Source organism: Pseudomyrmex gracilis, unplaced genomic scaffold, assembly GCF_002006095.1.
Source record: "Pseudomyrmex gracilis isolate BER0280 unplaced genomic scaffold, ASM200609v1 scaffold_5, whole genome shotgun sequence".
NCBI classification, from domain to species: domain Eukaryota; kingdom Metazoa; phylum Arthropoda; class Insecta; order Hymenoptera; family Formicidae; genus Pseudomyrmex; species Pseudomyrmex gracilis.
The window spans coordinates 1523720-1540355 of record NW_018020589.1 but is presented as its reverse complement, the minus strand read 5'-3'; the positions used below and the strand labels follow the sequence as shown (position 1 = coordinate 1540355).

General features: G+C 35.5%; 1 protein-coding gene and 3 non-coding genes across 7 annotated transcripts in view; 2 read left to right on the top strand and 2 right to left on the bottom strand.

Moving 5' to 3' along the window:
• Positions 1-1844: 1844 nt before the first annotated feature.
• The window catches only part of LOC109857950, a 61786-nt gene continuing 46994 nt past the window's right edge, over positions 1845-16636 (bottom strand). For 3 of the 4 annotated variants that reach the window (XM_020434756.1, XM_020434765.1, XM_020434775.1), the window contains 14 exons: positions 14106-15010; positions 13426-13818; positions 11328-11508; positions 9592-9690; positions 7311-7531; positions 7094-7232; positions 5844-6580; positions 5608-5699; positions 4566-5164; positions 4225-4471; positions 3670-3915; positions 3401-3575; positions 2908-3169; positions 1845-1932 (listed from right to left, as the gene is read on the bottom strand). In XM_020434756.1, coding sequence (XP_020290345.1) covers positions 2908-3169; positions 3401-3575; positions 3670-3915; positions 4225-4471; positions 4566-5164; positions 5608-5699; positions 5844-6580; positions 7094-7232; positions 7311-7531; positions 9592-9690; positions 11328-11508; positions 13426-13818; positions 14106-15010 — 4296 coding nt within the window. In that variant the 3' untranslated portion in view covers positions 1845-1932. The remainder of the gene's footprint in view (positions 1933-2907; positions 3170-3400; positions 3576-3669; positions 3916-4224; positions 4472-4565; positions 5165-5607; positions 5700-5843; positions 6581-7093; positions 7233-7310; positions 7532-9591; positions 9691-11327; positions 11509-13425; positions 13819-14105; positions 15011-16636) is intronic. The other variant, XR_002250559.1, reaches the window with a different exon arrangement.
• On the top strand, positions 9982-10053 carry Trnae-uuc. The gene has a single exon. It is a non-coding gene; the product is annotated as a tRNA-Glu (tRNA).
• On the bottom strand, positions 10477-10548 carry Trnae-uuc. Its single transcript has one exon. It is a non-coding gene; the product is annotated as a tRNA-Glu (tRNA).
• Positions 11025-11096, top strand: Trnae-cuc. The gene has a single exon. It is a non-coding gene; the product is annotated as a tRNA-Glu (tRNA).

Below are 16636 nucleotides of genomic sequence, written 5' to 3'. Positions count from 1 at the left end.
CGCTTTCTCTCGTGATATTCGTGTCCAATTCTATTTTATCTGATGCTTCCTTTGTAATGTTCAAAGCTTCATTTATGCTTGACAAAGACACTATAGATTGAGTCGAGATCACTTTGAAATTCAATGGAATATCTTCTATATCATTGGATAGCATAGTTTCCAGAAAAGAGTTTCGTCTGACCTTTACAGGAACATTTTTCTCGAAAATCTCTTCTAGTGGCAAAACGTTTTCACGATTATTCTCTGAATCTGAAACAGAATTGTTTGTTTCCTCAGTTTCTTCAATCGACAATCGTCGTGTTTCTTCGATTCTAGCAGATTTATTTGTCAGATCGTCAAAGAAAGTTCTTTCTTTCGATCTATTGTAAAAAGTGTCCTGATTCACGTTATCGGCAGCGTGATCGTTTAGAGAATTTTGAGATAATTCATTGAAAAGGATTGTTACGTTCTTGGCCGTACAATTCTCTTTAATGTCATCGGTAGCTGTTTTAAAAAATATTTCTTCTTCTCGAGTTGCTCTTTTTTGAATTATTTCCTCAGTGTTTGCTTGTTCACTTTTGCAAGCCGTTTCTGAGCTTTCACTTGAAAACTGACAAGTGTTCTCGGTGATTTTTGACGTAACATCTAGCTTCTCACTCTGATATGTTTGTTTTACAGCGCATTCTCCGCTTGTAGCAGTTTCTTCTATTACTAACGTCTGCCTATTTTCTTTTCCGCTTTCAAGATTCTCATGCTCGTTTTGCAATGTCCAATTAGATTCTTCTTTACCAATTTTCTCACAATTAATATCGTTACTTTTATCGTTACAATGCATTTGCGGAACTGTCTTTGATATTGCCTCAGCTTTGTTTAAACTCGACGGCATAAAGGCATCGTCATTCATCGTTATGAAAGTTTCTTCCTCAGAGGCACTCGAAGCGCTTGATTTATTTTCCAAAATGTCCCCGCAATCTTTTACGTCCATGGATTTGTCTTGTATTTCAGTTAACTTCACGGAAAAAACGGTACTTTGTACGCTGGTTTGCTCATCATTTGCAAGGACAAATTTACAATTTCGCTCACTATCGGATGACACACTGCTTTTTCTATTGAAGTCGTGTTTCGGACTGTTAAAAGGAGATGTAATTACAAATCGTACTTTCGTGCCTGCACGGCATTCTGAATAATCATTGTCATCGGAAATATAATCGGACGTTTTTCGATTATTTTTGTTCACGCTATCTTCGAATCGGCAATCATCAAACTTCTGACCAAAGTTTTCATCATCAAAAGGATCTCTCCACCTGTCCAGACACTTCTCGAATGGAAGATTCGTCGTCGTCACGCGAAAACATATGTCATCCGGTATACACGTTATCGATGACTCTTCATGAAAATCGTCGAGATTCGTGGAAGGCACGTTTACGAAATCGTCTTTATTCCGCATGGAAGACATCACGTCCTCGAAATCGTGTAGCGTGAAGAAGAGCGGTGGATATTCCTCGAGTGCTCTTCGTTTAGATGAGGAGGACAGAAACGGCGGTTTTGACGCGGTCGACTTCGGAACTGGGTCGTCACTCGCGTTGTTGCTCGCCGCCGAAAGTTCGGATATCGCATCATCGCGCGATCGCGGAAACTTCGTTTCGATCATACCGGTCGCGGTGTCGGTGGTGTCGTATTTGTTGATGACACTTTCGGCACTTGGACAATTCGGCATGTCGCATTGCGGCTGACAGCTTTTGACGGCAACTCGAGATTTGTTCCGTCGACATTTCTCCGGCGGGGTCGGTAGAGGCGGCGGCACCGGTTGTAAACATTTTTCCTGAGATCTCACATTATTGTTCGTTATCGCACCGCGATGGCTCGTCATCGATGGCGCGATCGGTGCCGATATGATTTTCTTGCGTTTCGTTCGCCGTGGTGGCACGGGTGGTCCGGTTGAAGTTTCATTATCTGTCGTATAAAAAAAATCTTTTAACTACAGAGATAGATTGTTTTTTTTGTTAAAATAAGGAAAAATAAAGATTTCGAATAATTTTTGAGGAAATTTCAAATATTTGATGTCGTTGTTATAATCGCGATTCTTACAATTATGCATAATATAACCGAATATGTAAATGTAATTAAGTTGAAAAAAAAAAACAATTGATTAAATCCAGAATGCGAACGCGAGAGAATAATCACGACAGACTGTCCGAGACGTACTAAAGGTGAGTCCTTAGAAATGACACGACAAAACTCCCCTTTTCGTAACACGGTCAATAGTAATACTTATATGTCACACACGTTACCACATATAATTTTCACATACTGACTGTAATTTATTTGAACACTAACTATAAATAATAATATATTTTTTTAGTTTAGCATATATTATTTTTATAAAAAAAACTAAGAATAAAATCTGTTTATTATTATTTCTTAAATATGAAAACGTTACACACACTCGCGTAAAAGTTCGTTAACAATTTTCCATTGTACTTTTCAGCGAGTAATGTTGTTGAAATTTGTAACGTTAGTCAAGTGAAAAAATATATTAAAAAAAAAAAAAATACTTTTTAAACACAGTATTATAAATTTACATCTTAAGAAATCGATATTACTTATCTCTTATATTTAATAAATTGTTTTACTCGATGAACGTTCCAAACTTCAACGACATCAATGATAAGAATTGCGAGAAGAATATACACTCAAAGTAGGGCTTCGCTAAATGGATAACACTAATTCGATTATCTGACGTAAATGCTATCTTCGGCAGTGTGTACAGTCTAATAAAAATCGCAGTCTTTTCACAAATAGAATTAATTATAGATAAGTTCTTCTCCCGTTTACGATCAAACAACAACAACACACGTAATGTAATGTATCAAGAAATTATTTTTTGTTCATCACTCTCTAAAATTATATTATTTTTATAGTATTTACCTAAATGAAAACTTGATGGCTTGCTCTACTGACGTCGAAGTCTTCTATACTTAGCAGCATACTGGCAGATTTCAACGCGTTATTGTCGATAAGTTCAGTCATATACAGGCTATTTGCGGTATTATGATTACCCATTGCGCTGGATGCGGCACTGCTATATGCACTCGAAGTATTCTGCACTGATGCTACGTCCGTCGTTTTCTGAATGATCCATTTGTTTGTCACACTGGATGCTTCCGATGACACATCAAATTTAATATCACTATAAAAAGAAGAAAGAATTTAGCCAAAATCTGTCTTTAAATAAAAAGTAATATTTACATACTTATACATATACATATACATAACAATGCATAAATCAACACACATAATTACACATATAATTTTATTTAAATTTACTTAAACTTAATATTTGTAAGAAATATATTTGTTTTATATAACTATTGTCTTAGTACATTTCTAAAGTATTAATTATATTTGTTCAAACGCTCACTGTAAGTAATTGCTCTGTACAGTCCGCTGATCTCTAGATTCTATGTGATTCTTCCGATTTGTGAGTTGCGAAAGAACCAACTCAATTGTTTCGGACGAACTCTGTAGCATCTTCAGAGCGTCCTCGTAGCAAAGGTTTAACAGATTCTGCCCATTTATCGCTACAATCCGGTCACCTAAATAATTGACAAGAAACTATTATTTTTATATATCTGTTTCTCTCACGCTCGATTTATTTCACATTATTAAACGAATATTTTACTTGCAAACCTTTATTGACATTTCCGGCCATATCAGCAGATCCGCCAACAGAGACCGCCTGAACATAAACGCCGCCGTCATTACCCTCAGTCACTTGCAAACCTATGCTACCACCGTGGCCGCGTTCCAGTTTGATCGTGTGTAAAATTCGTTCCTCGGCGAACGATAGCTCTTCCAAACGAACCATTAAAGATGCAGACATCGATTCATCTTCTGGAACCCGAAACGTTTCGTCGTTGGATCGTATATCGGTATCTATTCAAAAAAAAGTAAACAGACAACATTATAAGTTAGAAACATTATTTGTGAAAAACATTTTGTTAAAATATAAATTTGTCTGAATTTATATCAATCGTGTTGTACAGTTTAAAACTTTTCAGTTTGACTATTACCTATAGTAAGGTCATTATTTATATAATTATACGTACACACACACATGTAAAGACGTACACTTGAAATTGTTATTATATTTAGATATATGTAATATTAAAAGTGATAATAATTAATGATAACACAATATATGTACATGTATATGTTCTTAAGTAAAATATATAGTGTTATTACTTAGCACGTATGCCTCCGGCATGGGAGATTCGTTGGATCGCGCTGATAACGATTGGACAGACGATTCGGTGTCGGATTTTAGTGATAAAGATTCTGTATCGTCGGTAAGCGCGGCATCTTTCTGCGCTAAACTGCTGTAAATTGCTCGCGTTCCCATTTTCACACCTAACCGACGTGGCAAACTGGGTGTACGAAAACCACTCGATTGTCTTGACGTGCCGTAGTTCGGCAAACTGGATGTCTTCATCTGCAAGTGATCAAACTCGTATAAACTCGTTAAAATAGTTACATTAAATATCTTAAATATATTAACATGTTTTTTTTTTTTTTTATCGTTATACCTTGTGCAACGTTTTTTTCACGTCTGAGTTTTTTTCAACGTTTAAAACTTCATCTGGAACAGGAAGTTTGTTTTTTTCTTTCAGACGGACTTTATTAATAGCGGCATACAAGTCTTCAGGATTCTTAGGTTTATCTATTTCAGCGATATTGCTCGATATAACTTGTGGGAGTGAGTATGTACATTCGGTTTCTGTCTCGCTTTCAAGACCGGGAGAACCGTAAAGTTTGTTATCAGATTCTGGTTTGGTTTCTACGTGTTTCAACAAGATTACGTTTGATGTTGTTAAATCTCTGTCCGATTCTTCTTCCGTGTCTCGCGATTCACCTTCCGGCTCCAATCGCACGTTCACTTGCGCATAAAGAGCGTCTTCCTCCAATGAATAAAAGCCGGGTTCGCGACCGACGTCTTTAGCTACTACTACATTGCTATCCTTTTGAGGATTTTCGTTTTCTTTATTTTGATACTCCTCCAATTGCATTGTATAATTCACTTTCTGTTGCGCTTTAACTGTGTTTGCAATTGCTATCTTGGTTTTACCATCGCCAGTTTTTGTCTTTAATGGTGTTGTTGTTTTTGTTTCCAGAGGTATTCCGAAGTCTGGAAAACGATAGAAAATTATTTTTTCTAGACATCTTTATCTTTAGTCAAAGAAAAATATAACATATGAATAAAAGAGAAGAATGATCAATTTACTTTTTATATGTGTGCGTAATTGTACATGTACGTGTTAAAATTATTTGCATTTAAAAAATCAAATGTAGTACGATTAATTTAAGTGACGTTTGTGAGCAGCATTAATTAAGATATTTTGTGCTTAAGTTTTATTTATACACAAAAAGATTAACGACAAATAATTATCACTAGAAATTTCAACTTAATTTTCTGCGATATTTACGCTTCAAGATTTTCATAGAAAAGCAGTGCTGAAACGCGGAGAGCAAAGTGTCGTAATTTAGGTAGTTTCCCGCCGCATAAGTTTCGCAAGAAAGTTCAACTTCCCTAAGCATTTCAGCAAATTTAATCGATAGGAAAGAGTGTACCTTTCGCAATACCCTGAAGCGACGTGAGCTCTGAACGAAGTCTCAAGAAGAACTGATGATGCAGGGAGGTAAGTTTGAAGGCAAAGTAACTTCTAGAAAATAGAAAAGAGAGTACATTAACATAGATCGTTAGCGTTTGCGGGCAATGATAGACGTGTAATCACTACATATATTTCCGTTTCAGACACCGTTCGTAATCGATCTCTTAAATCACGAAACAAAATTACAACACTTACTTTCGATGATCCATCCGCAATTTGAACTTGCATCGTTTTCCGTTTAGCTTGCTGTATACCACCAGACAGCTCTTACTATAACTCAACGTTTGCACTTCTCGCCACTGAAAATTAGCTAGTTCCGTTCTCTCCCTCGGCTCGCCTCCCCGCTCCAGCAATTTCAATCCTTGAGAATGTATCGCCAGCCACACGTTGCTTTCCGTTTTTTTCTTGCCGTCCTTGTTCTTGTTGCTATTGCCATTAACGCTATTGATATTATTGCAGACTTCGTTGCGGCGTAACTTAGGGCTCGTCGCGTGCTCGTCCGTGTGCAAAATCAACGGTGCGTTATCACGAGAAACCGATTGGGCTCTGCTGTAAGCAGGACAGATTTCCCGACTGGATTTTTCTTGCCGATAAGCATTTTTCGAACCGTCGGGCGACGACACGACGACGTTGTCGTTGGACACTGCGTTTTTACTCTTTCGCTGCTGCGCTATCAGTTTCTCCAACTCTTTGGAGTCCATCGTGGCGATGTAGTAGTGCGAGCCGTAATCCGGCAAGGATTGCGCGTGAGTTATGAACATCTCTTCGGCTTTGTTCGAATCCAGACCATAGCGATCGCGGTGAGCGCGGTGTAACTGCGCCCGAAGTGTATCGGCGTCGACACAGGGCTGCGATTGATGCCGATTCGCGCTCAATATTAGTGCCTCCGGTACATAGTGCTCGAGGAGGAAGTAATCTCCGCATCCGTGCTCCTGTGGAGCGTACAATAACTTCAATGAAGCAGAGAAATTGCTGGTGAACTATGAAATTATCGTTACTCTATCTGTACGCGTGTCAGTTCCATGTTTTCAACTATTATTTTACCCAATGAGAACTAGTTCATCTTCGATTAGTAATCGCTTAATTATCCTTGCAGCTAATCGATTTAAATTCTTAGTAAAATCAAATCACATTTTTTATTTTAATTAACTGTCTAATTAACAAAAGTTAAAGATTAAAAAATTCTTTCCAATTTACTCATGTGTAAAAATGATTTTGATGGTTTTTAATTGTCATGTAGGAATTAATTCTGCAATGCGCGGAAAAGTAAAATTTTCGCGGAGAGTCACAAATATTCTCATTACTTTTTGTCGCAGCTCCAAATTTTACTTAATAGTATTATTTAGAACTTAATGATCATTCGAGATCCTAACGTTCTCGAATAGTTCACTGTACTGCGACGTTAATTTCATTTCAAGTATCGTATGGATCTCTCGTTAACTCACGGTGACGTTGTAGTTCCCAAATTCGGCTTGAAGCGCAAGACCCGTCAGATTTATTAATTCGGAATAAGGACAAACCAGCTGCTGCTCCAATATACATCGCCTTATTTGTAAGTATAGTAGATGCTTCGATATCCAATTTCTGAAAACGATACGATCAATCAGTTACAATGATCAAGTCATATGTATTGTTGTTGTCGAATTTGGCTTGAGAACAAACCTGATGCCACGAAGGGACGGCAGGAAGAATCGAAGCCGCAAGTACAACATGAAACTGGTCGGTAAACCCAGAAGACCTTTGCTCTTGCCGCTGCTTAACCATCCCGGTGGTGCGACTTTATTCAATTTCGTGTCAGGTGGTAATATTGCGAAATCCCCGGCTAGTAATACAGCCAGTCCTAGAGTGAAATTTTCATCGAGACTCTCCGCTTGAACAATAGCCTGCAAAGAGATTTGTGCTTATACAATGTGTGAAATAATACTTGTCCGCAGAATTAGTATAATAAGTGAGTTCTTAATGTACATAATAATAATTTTATTTTAGTGAAAAAAAAACTAAATTGACACACTATGACGTAATAAGTTGCCGATAGGATTGCATATTAATTTATAACGCAAAGTAGTTAATATAAATATACGCAAATGAGTTTAAAATATTTGATATCTTTTCAGCTTTTTATTGGTGTTCTTAGTTTTTACATGCAACACACCTATATGCGAATGAAATAATCGTATATAAAAAATAATCGTATATAAGATAGATAATCTATATGCTATGATATATTCCACGCAAAATTATTGTGAGATAGGCAATTAAATGCGGAAAGCGGCTGTATTTGATTTAAAAGTTTATTGTGACGCGACGCAATATCTATTTCTATCGCGGAATAATTGTCTATTGGTGCGAATTTGTGAAAATGATCTAATTTGCAAGTTCGAACTCTCAAGCCTCGAGCGACATACTCTATTTATTAAAAAAAAATTAACGCGTTGATATTTCAAGTATTCTTCAGTCACGTTTACAGCTCGAATTGGATGTAAAGAAAAAAACTACAAATTCAAGACGAAAACTTGTTTTTTTATAACTACCAAAGCTAACCGATAAATTTTCTCACTTTACTTCTGGCAAGTTGTTTAACTATGCGTCTCTGCCAAGTTTGTCAAGTATTCTATATACTTCTGTTTACGAAGTTTAAAGGCCTTAGCTGTGTGTGATAGTAATATTGTTTAATTAATTTTAAATATTACATTTACATTTAAATATTAAATATTAAATACATTAAATATTACAATATTTTTCTATTAAGATGAAGTATTTTCTTATATTGTTAGTTTTATTAGAAATATTTACAAGAATCGTTCTGAATTCGATTTAAAGTTGAAAAAAGATATTGAAACAAATAGTTTTTAAACAAGAAGAAATTTCACGATACATTTGTCGTTCAGATCGCATAACTCGAGGTTGTGGATTTGTCATATATAATGATTAGGCTTGGCGGCTTGCCAGAACTTCTCGTGAGTTCACGCCGGAATTTGTGGTCTCGTAAACAACCGGCTATGTCTTGGCTTTCGCGGCCCAACCGCGAGTTCGAGAGGCTACTACGCGCGTATTACGATTGAACCAGTTTCCGCTTGGAAAGAACTAGCGGACAAACTAATTTTTTAAAAGAATTTTGAAAGAAAGTATATTAAGAGTACGCATTCATCCGTGCGCGCAGCAAATAATTTCTTTGCGAAGATCTCGAAACCCAATATATTTTACTTATAGATGATACGATTTATTAGCGTTCTCAGGAATGATCTTTAAGAAAGTTTTAGACATAGAAGACTTTCTTGCAATAAAACAGAGTAATACATTCAATCTATTTAATAAATCTTTTCAATATCGTGTATGTGTGTGGGGTAATTCATCTCTCTCTCTCTTTCTCTTTGATAGTTTTCTATCAAACATACACCATATGTAAGTATACATCTTGTAATATGATGAAGTATTATTGTAAAATGTATTATGGATTATATGTTAAGATATTTTTTTAATCGTAATTTTATATATGTATGTAGTCCATTCAAGTAGATATAATTGCCCGACGAATTGAGCCCCTTATCGGTAACGGCCACTCTCCATGGCACATTCTCGATAGCTCTCACAGTTTTGATAGAGTTTCAATCAATTTTCTTGGGAAAACAAAAACGTTAGGTGACAATATCAAACTTTAAATTTGACAGAGTCTTTTTCATATAAGTAATTTATTTTAATTATTTCGATAATAATAATTTTTTCTAAAACAATTATTTGATTTTTTGTAAAAACATGAATTCTAAAACGTTTTTCGAAAAATAACAAAAACTTTTATTTTATTAATTTTTTAAATATATATAAACAGTGAAAAGTTACGTTTTTTTGTGTTTTTGTCCGAATTTATAACAAAATATAAGAATAAAACAACAACCGACGAAAAGTTAAAGTTAGATAAATTTTTATCTATTACGCTAATACTTACCTGGAATAAATCTCCGGCTGTGACCTTTTGAGGATCACAAGTTACCTCTACACGTTGTCCTGTTAGCATTATTACGACTATCCGGCCAGAGTTGCTCGCCTGCGCAAACGAATAAATTACTAGTTTATCATTATCATGTCATTTTTCTTTCTCTTTTTTTATGTGAAACTAGAGTTATATGCAACATATACAAATATATTCTAAGTGTATATGATGTGTATATACTATACGATAATATATAATATTACACAAAAGTTAAAAACATAAGTTACTTATAGTTTTTTATTTTTTAAATACATTAAATGTTTACACTTAATGTATTATTTTATTAAATATTATTTATATCGATTTCTAAAAAGTTGTGCACAATAAAGATGAATGTCATCAATATCCGGTATGGTCTAGTGGCTAGGATACCTGGCTTTCACCCAGGAGGCTCGGGTTCGATTCCCGGTACCGGAAAATTTTTAGTTTTACACACAACTAATAAAAACAAAATTTTTTAAGTAGTAAGTAAAAAATAAATTTTATATATAATTTTATGCTTTTTTTGCATATTTTTTATGTACATATTGTACATATTTTTAATATTTAAACAAATAAATAATTTTATATAATTTATATATGTATATAATTACATAAATATTAAATTTCATAAGTGTACAAAATAAGTATACAAAATACTATTTTTGTAAAAAAATATGTATTACTGTAATATTGATATATTTTGTATTTCAAATATTTTAATTATTATATTTTGTATGTAGTGATATATAACATTTTGTTTAAAAAAATTGTATGAATATTGAATATATTGATATTTAAATATATAATATAAAAAAATACAGTAAAAAAATCATAAACATTTTATGTCAAAAAATATAATTCCGGTACCGGGAATCGAACCCGAGCCTCCTGGGTGAAAGCCAGGTATCCTAGCCACTAGACCATACCGGATTGAGGAAAGTGCTTCTAAAGTTACAATATAAGCAGGTGTAAGTAAACCAAAAACTTTACACAATGACTAAAATAATTAATATATAATACATTATTATATTACACACTATGCATTTATTTAAAAAAAAGAATAAAGATAGTTCCAATTAAGTATTTGTATAACAATATAAAAATTCGACAAATATTATATTTATTTTTTATTACAATTGTTTCTTCTCTATTCTTTATATAATACTATAGTTTTTTGAAAATATAAATTTTTCATTATAATGTATAGGATGTCCAGTAATAACTATATCACTCGTGGACAGATAAAGCGGATTATACTGCGTCAAAAAGTCATTGCAAAACTAATAATAAAGAATTTTTCAATTCAATACAATTCCCTATACCTGTTGACATAAAATTGATAATTGTTGACCAAACATTTTATGTATGTGTGATAAGTACGTAAAATATAGACCTCCCTAACGTGATCCGGTATGGTCTAGTGGCTAGGATACCTGGCTCTCACCCAGGAGGCTCGGGTTCGATTCCCGGTACCGGAATTTTTTTTTTTTAATTTTTTGGAATGTAATTAATATGGGTAACTAATTTTTGAAGTTATAGGAGTAAAAATTATGAGTTTTTTTTTTAAATATATATTTTAAAGTCAGCAACTTAAGCTATGCAAAGCATAAGATATAGAGTACCAATCAATATCGCGATAAAAGATACTTTTATATGCATTTATATGCAGTTTTTCAAGAAAAAGAGAGAAGACTTGTATTTTTTCATACCTTGATTTGGCCTACACATAACGTTTTTGCGGGCTGATTGGCACGAATCACAAACTCAGGACCTACACATTGAGCTTTGTTGAAACACCTCATAGGACCACCAAGCGTTCGATACAAGCGTGATGGAGCTCTTTGCACTGCTTTTCCCCGTCTACCTCTTGGCCCATTTCTTGTCAGTATTCTGAAAATAGTTTTTTACACTTTCTCAAAATTATTAACAAATAAATAACGAGAATAAATTATAGAATTATGTAAAGTTTTAGAAAGAGCGTAGTAAATTATCATAAAATAAACGTACATAATTTTTTAATGAGAACTGATATTGCATAAGACTTATTTCTCTTGGATTAATTTTTTTCTCATTCCTTTTTTCTCTAAACCACGTGATTAATATGGATCAAGCTGGCTGGAGCTTATCATTAGGTATAAGAGACCGCAATGCTCGTAAGTAAGCAGCGAACCGGAACGCTTATAGCAAAATTTCACAGACGTGGAATGCGATTCACTATATGCAGCTGGACGTTAACAAACTCTCGCACTGAGTTTAATTAAACTTTAACTAGGGTAGACTCTACGGATGTTTTTTTGGGGCGCTCATCGCTAAGTGCCTTCTTATTTTGACCTTTTCTTTTCTTCTATTCTGTCTGTCTTCTGCCATTCGTACTGGAACTTAGAGAGAAGAAACGAAATAAAAGATCACAAAGTTCTCTCGAGGCCAAAACAATTTTTGCGATACGAAAGAAATTGTGTGGAGAATAAACTTGCAATCGAACGATAACATTTATTTTACTAATATTTTCGGAATATTTGAATTTGCGGACCGTTGAAAATTGTATATAGCAAACATTCTGCATCAACATTTCTGCGCTTTTTTTGGAAAATTACCGAGTTGTGAAGACAATAGTTTAATCAATTAATATTCTGATTTAATTTTTATGTAACACAAGTTGTAATAACTTTTATCTTTTTCCAATATATGTATGCTTCTCTATTTTTGCTCAACTATATGTCATTATAAAATCCAGGATTCTAACTTTCGCGAAGATTGAGGGTTCACCGGTGTATATGCCACGTTTCGATTTTTCCATAACCGACATGCAAAAAAGCACACTACAACCGGCTGCATCAACCAGTCGATTTCATGCGCTCCGGGCGTACGGAGCGCTTTGAAACTACAATAGTTAGCGTCAACGGAGCTTCAAGTGGTGCCTTTTAACGAGAGAAGCCGTATAAAAGTCGCTCGGAAGCGTTTATTAACACGAACATATGAGTGGGAGGCAAAACTTAATCATGCGGATGGCGTGTACGAAGATTCCGTGACTCTTTAACGTTCCATTGTGTTTTAATTTAATATCTCTCGTTGCAAGATTGATGAAATTCCGGCCGGGAAAATATGAATTTCGATAAGGGTAAATAAACAATATTTTTTTCAAAGTTTTGAGAGATGGCCAATTCCAGCTGTTATACAAACACTACGTGCGATAATAAACCACTGTTTGACATTTGTTTTTTCTGAAGAATGAAATTTGTCAGCAATGTGATACTATCTACATATTGTTTCGGATACTTATCAATCATCCGATTTATTGTATATAATATTAAAATTAATTATTTTTGTATATAATATATTTCTGAATTGTTCGTCTCTGATATTATTTTACGCAAAGTTGCGAGTCGGTTTGCTCTCGTACAACGGCGTTATCATACATTGGCATTGCTTTAAGAAAACTCTGTGTACGATTTTCCGAAAGAGCTGATTCTCTGCTTTTCAAGATCATACTTAATACAAAAAGAAGTGTCTAATTAAGAACGCAAGTCATTTCAGATACTCGTTTTCTTCTTCTCTTTTTGCTTCAAACGAAATTGGGTATTGATTAAAATTTTATTGCAGTAGATCGAACGGCTCGCAAAGATTTAAAATAGCGAGTTGCATCAAAATTGTTCCTCCGTTGTGTAATGAATAATAACACAACTCGTTATTTAAGTCTCTGATGAACAATCCGTTCTCTTTTTTCTTTTATCGCGACTGAAGCTAGTTTAACAGGCTACAGTTAATTAATGTCAGATAATTGATCGCGAAAATACAAACAATGACTACCTTGGTGGTTTCGCCGGCGGTTCCGTCTGGCTGTTGCACTCCGAGTCCGAGAAAGCAGCTCTTCTGAGAGAAGTGATAATTCGAGGTGGCTTCGGAGGTCCCTGAATTCCTCTGAGCTTTATGGAAGACACTGGATTTTGTTGTCGAATCGTCTGTTCTTCCTTTCGTGTGACACCACCGCTGCCACATCGAAGCTCGGTAGTCGCAACACTCGGTTGCGACAGTCGCTTGAAATCTTTGTCAGATTGTACTCTGCTCGGCAACTGGGGGTTTGAGTGTTGTCTTTGTAGAAATATTCTTTCCGGAGGTACTCGTCCGTAAAGATCCTCGCAAAGACGCTCGCTCGGTTGCGAACTTACGTCGGATTGTGAACGGCCGGTGTTCGAAGGATGCCTATTTTGTTCGTATTTTAAATGACATGCTTTGAATACTTAAAAAGTAAAATAAAACCATTGCACGGAATATACAATCATCTGTGTTTGAGTCGATTTACAGTTACACTAATTATAGTTATGTGTATTATTTATATAAAAAGGTCGATTTCTTTTTAATTTCAATAATGATAATGTTTTATTTTATAATATTTAAAAACAAAAAAATTAAAAAATAAAAATAAATAGTACAAGTAAATTTGATTTGTTCTTTTTTGGAGTTAATGTGGATATGTATTCTGCGCGTACCTGTTTATTGACGATGATCTGCCGTAAGCTTCGATGCCGCGGATCGCGGGAGGTTTTGCCGACAATCCATTGACTCTCACATCCTGGGAGCTTAAGAAGGGCTTAACCGGCAGGGCATATATCGGATCGGTGTAAACATTTCCGTCGGGATTACCATCGGCCGTCGCATTCATCGTCGTCGGCAAATTGCCGCTACTTCTGGTGTGTTGAAGCCGCGTGTAAACTGGCTGCGAATACGTCCGCGAATGATGATAAATCCGGCGTTGATGATATGTTGTTGACGGTCCGATCGATCGGCTGCCGCTCTGGATATCCAACTGCGATGGAAACTGCGCTTTGTAAGCGCTCAAGGTAGCTTCTTGATATTGCTGCTGCTGCGTTCCGCTTAAGCTCGTTAAATTAGGATGCGACTGAGAATTGCGCGATTGCGCTCTAAAATGCGTCCCTTTCATGTGATAATTGTGATAATTGTAGTGATAATCTTTCTGGCTCTTTGGCGGATGTTGCGTATAATCCTGTGTGTGATGTTGCAGCGAACGAAATTGATTATCCGGAACGTAATTCTGTTGTAGTTGTGGCTGATGACGCTGTTGAACAGTCAGCTGATTCGACAAGTGTTGCCCGACACGAACATCCTGTTGTTGAAACGACAACGGCTGATCGTTTGCAGCTGGTTGAATGTGAGTCTGTTGTTGCCGTTGTAAATGATGACGATAACCGTAGGTCTTTTGGTGATTTGATTGTTCGGTGATGACCCGCGTAGGATATTTGGCGTTCATCTGATAATATGTCGCTCGTTTTCGCGCAGCGTACTGGGGCGACCGCACAACTTCCCGATACATTTCCATTACTATGTGCGTAAAAGGCTTGGCTTGTAAACGCGTCCGACAATATTCAGATATCACCTACAAAGAGCAAGAACACGCATATCGCATTAATATAATGTCGGACTTTTATGATGTGAAACGACTTATATTGATACTTGATTAGACTAGAAAGAATTTCAATGGAAACTTTGCACAAATTATTATTTTATATAAAAAAATACTATTGCATAGAAAATTATATATAACCGTGTGTATACAGTTCACCTTAAAAATACTTAATTGATATCTTTTTTATATGTATATAGAATTACGATTATATATAATATGTATCTGCCAGACATATATAAAAATCCAAATCTAAAGTTCTTAATCGCAGACATAATAAGACCACGTCGATACGTTTATCGCGCTACTCAGCGAGCCTATTATCTAGTTTTGAAACTTTCTCGTCTTCCGGCAGACGAACTATTAGCTTAAGAGAACAATGGCTGTAGCCGGAATTCTATAGATCCAATAAGCTGAAATCCGCAGAGCGAAATGTCATTACTTATTAACGCTCTATTGTATATCGCGAAGTATTAAGTATAAAACGGTAAAAGATATCAAAAACATGGAATTCGATCAGAAGATAATAGTATATAATTCGGCAGACAATTTAATATAAAGAAGTATATTTTGCATAATATAAATCTGAGTATATAAATTCGTCGACAAAGTGTTTCACTCTTTCGTGACGAAAATTTTCTGTTATATGTACAAGCTACGGTCAGTTGTGTGTGACACGACGTTGATTCCATCATTCCGAAATATTCAAAAATAGCGATGTGCGGCAAAGATAATAGTCGTGTAAACTATTATTCTTAAATCTTCTTAAATAATAAATAATGGCAGATGATGAACTATCGCATTCACCGATTTGCAAAGTCAGGACTAAGGTTCTCGTCTTAACCCCCGACGCGTTCAACTTCCATCTGCTTTACGCGCTTTATCTGCGAGGATAGATACGGCAACTAGACAAAGTAGGTACTCGGACGGATAATTTATTGGACGCCGAGGAATCCTCGTTGAAATTGCGGCGCCGTGTTACGCTGCGCCCTTCGCGTCTTTCCATCTCCGCTAGCCTCGACCAATTTCATCAATTTCGGGAGTTATTAAGATGTAGCTGCAAACTTATCGCGGCTCGGAATAGACGACTTATTGTGATCTCCATGGCTTTGTTCTTCGCGTGCGATAACGGTAAGCGGCGTTTTTGAGATTGCTGGCCGTTAATCATCGACCTTCGCAAAATTATCATAGCTATAAACTACCTTCGTCCGCAATTTTGCTTTTGAAATCGCCGCTCGCTGTAGTTTTTAAGCCACGCTAAAATCTGCGAAAAATTCTTGGAATTGCAAGCAAACCGGTTGGTGAATTTATTTCTTATAATGTCGCAGCACCGTCGCCTAATGACGTCCCTGCGGCCGCATAAAGTAATCTCTCTCGAGAGCGAGATTTGTTTCGCGACTTAGTTTGCCTAAATTTATCGGTCACTTCACCGCGTTTGCATTAAGCTCGTTTTATTCTTCATTGTAACTTTCTCTCGTAATCAGTATAGTATTATCCACTTAGACTATTATAAAAGATAAATCGTTTGTGTTTAGATTTATTTAGCTGTTAAGTCTTTATTAATTTTGAGTGAATTATTGGAATATTCAAATAAGATTT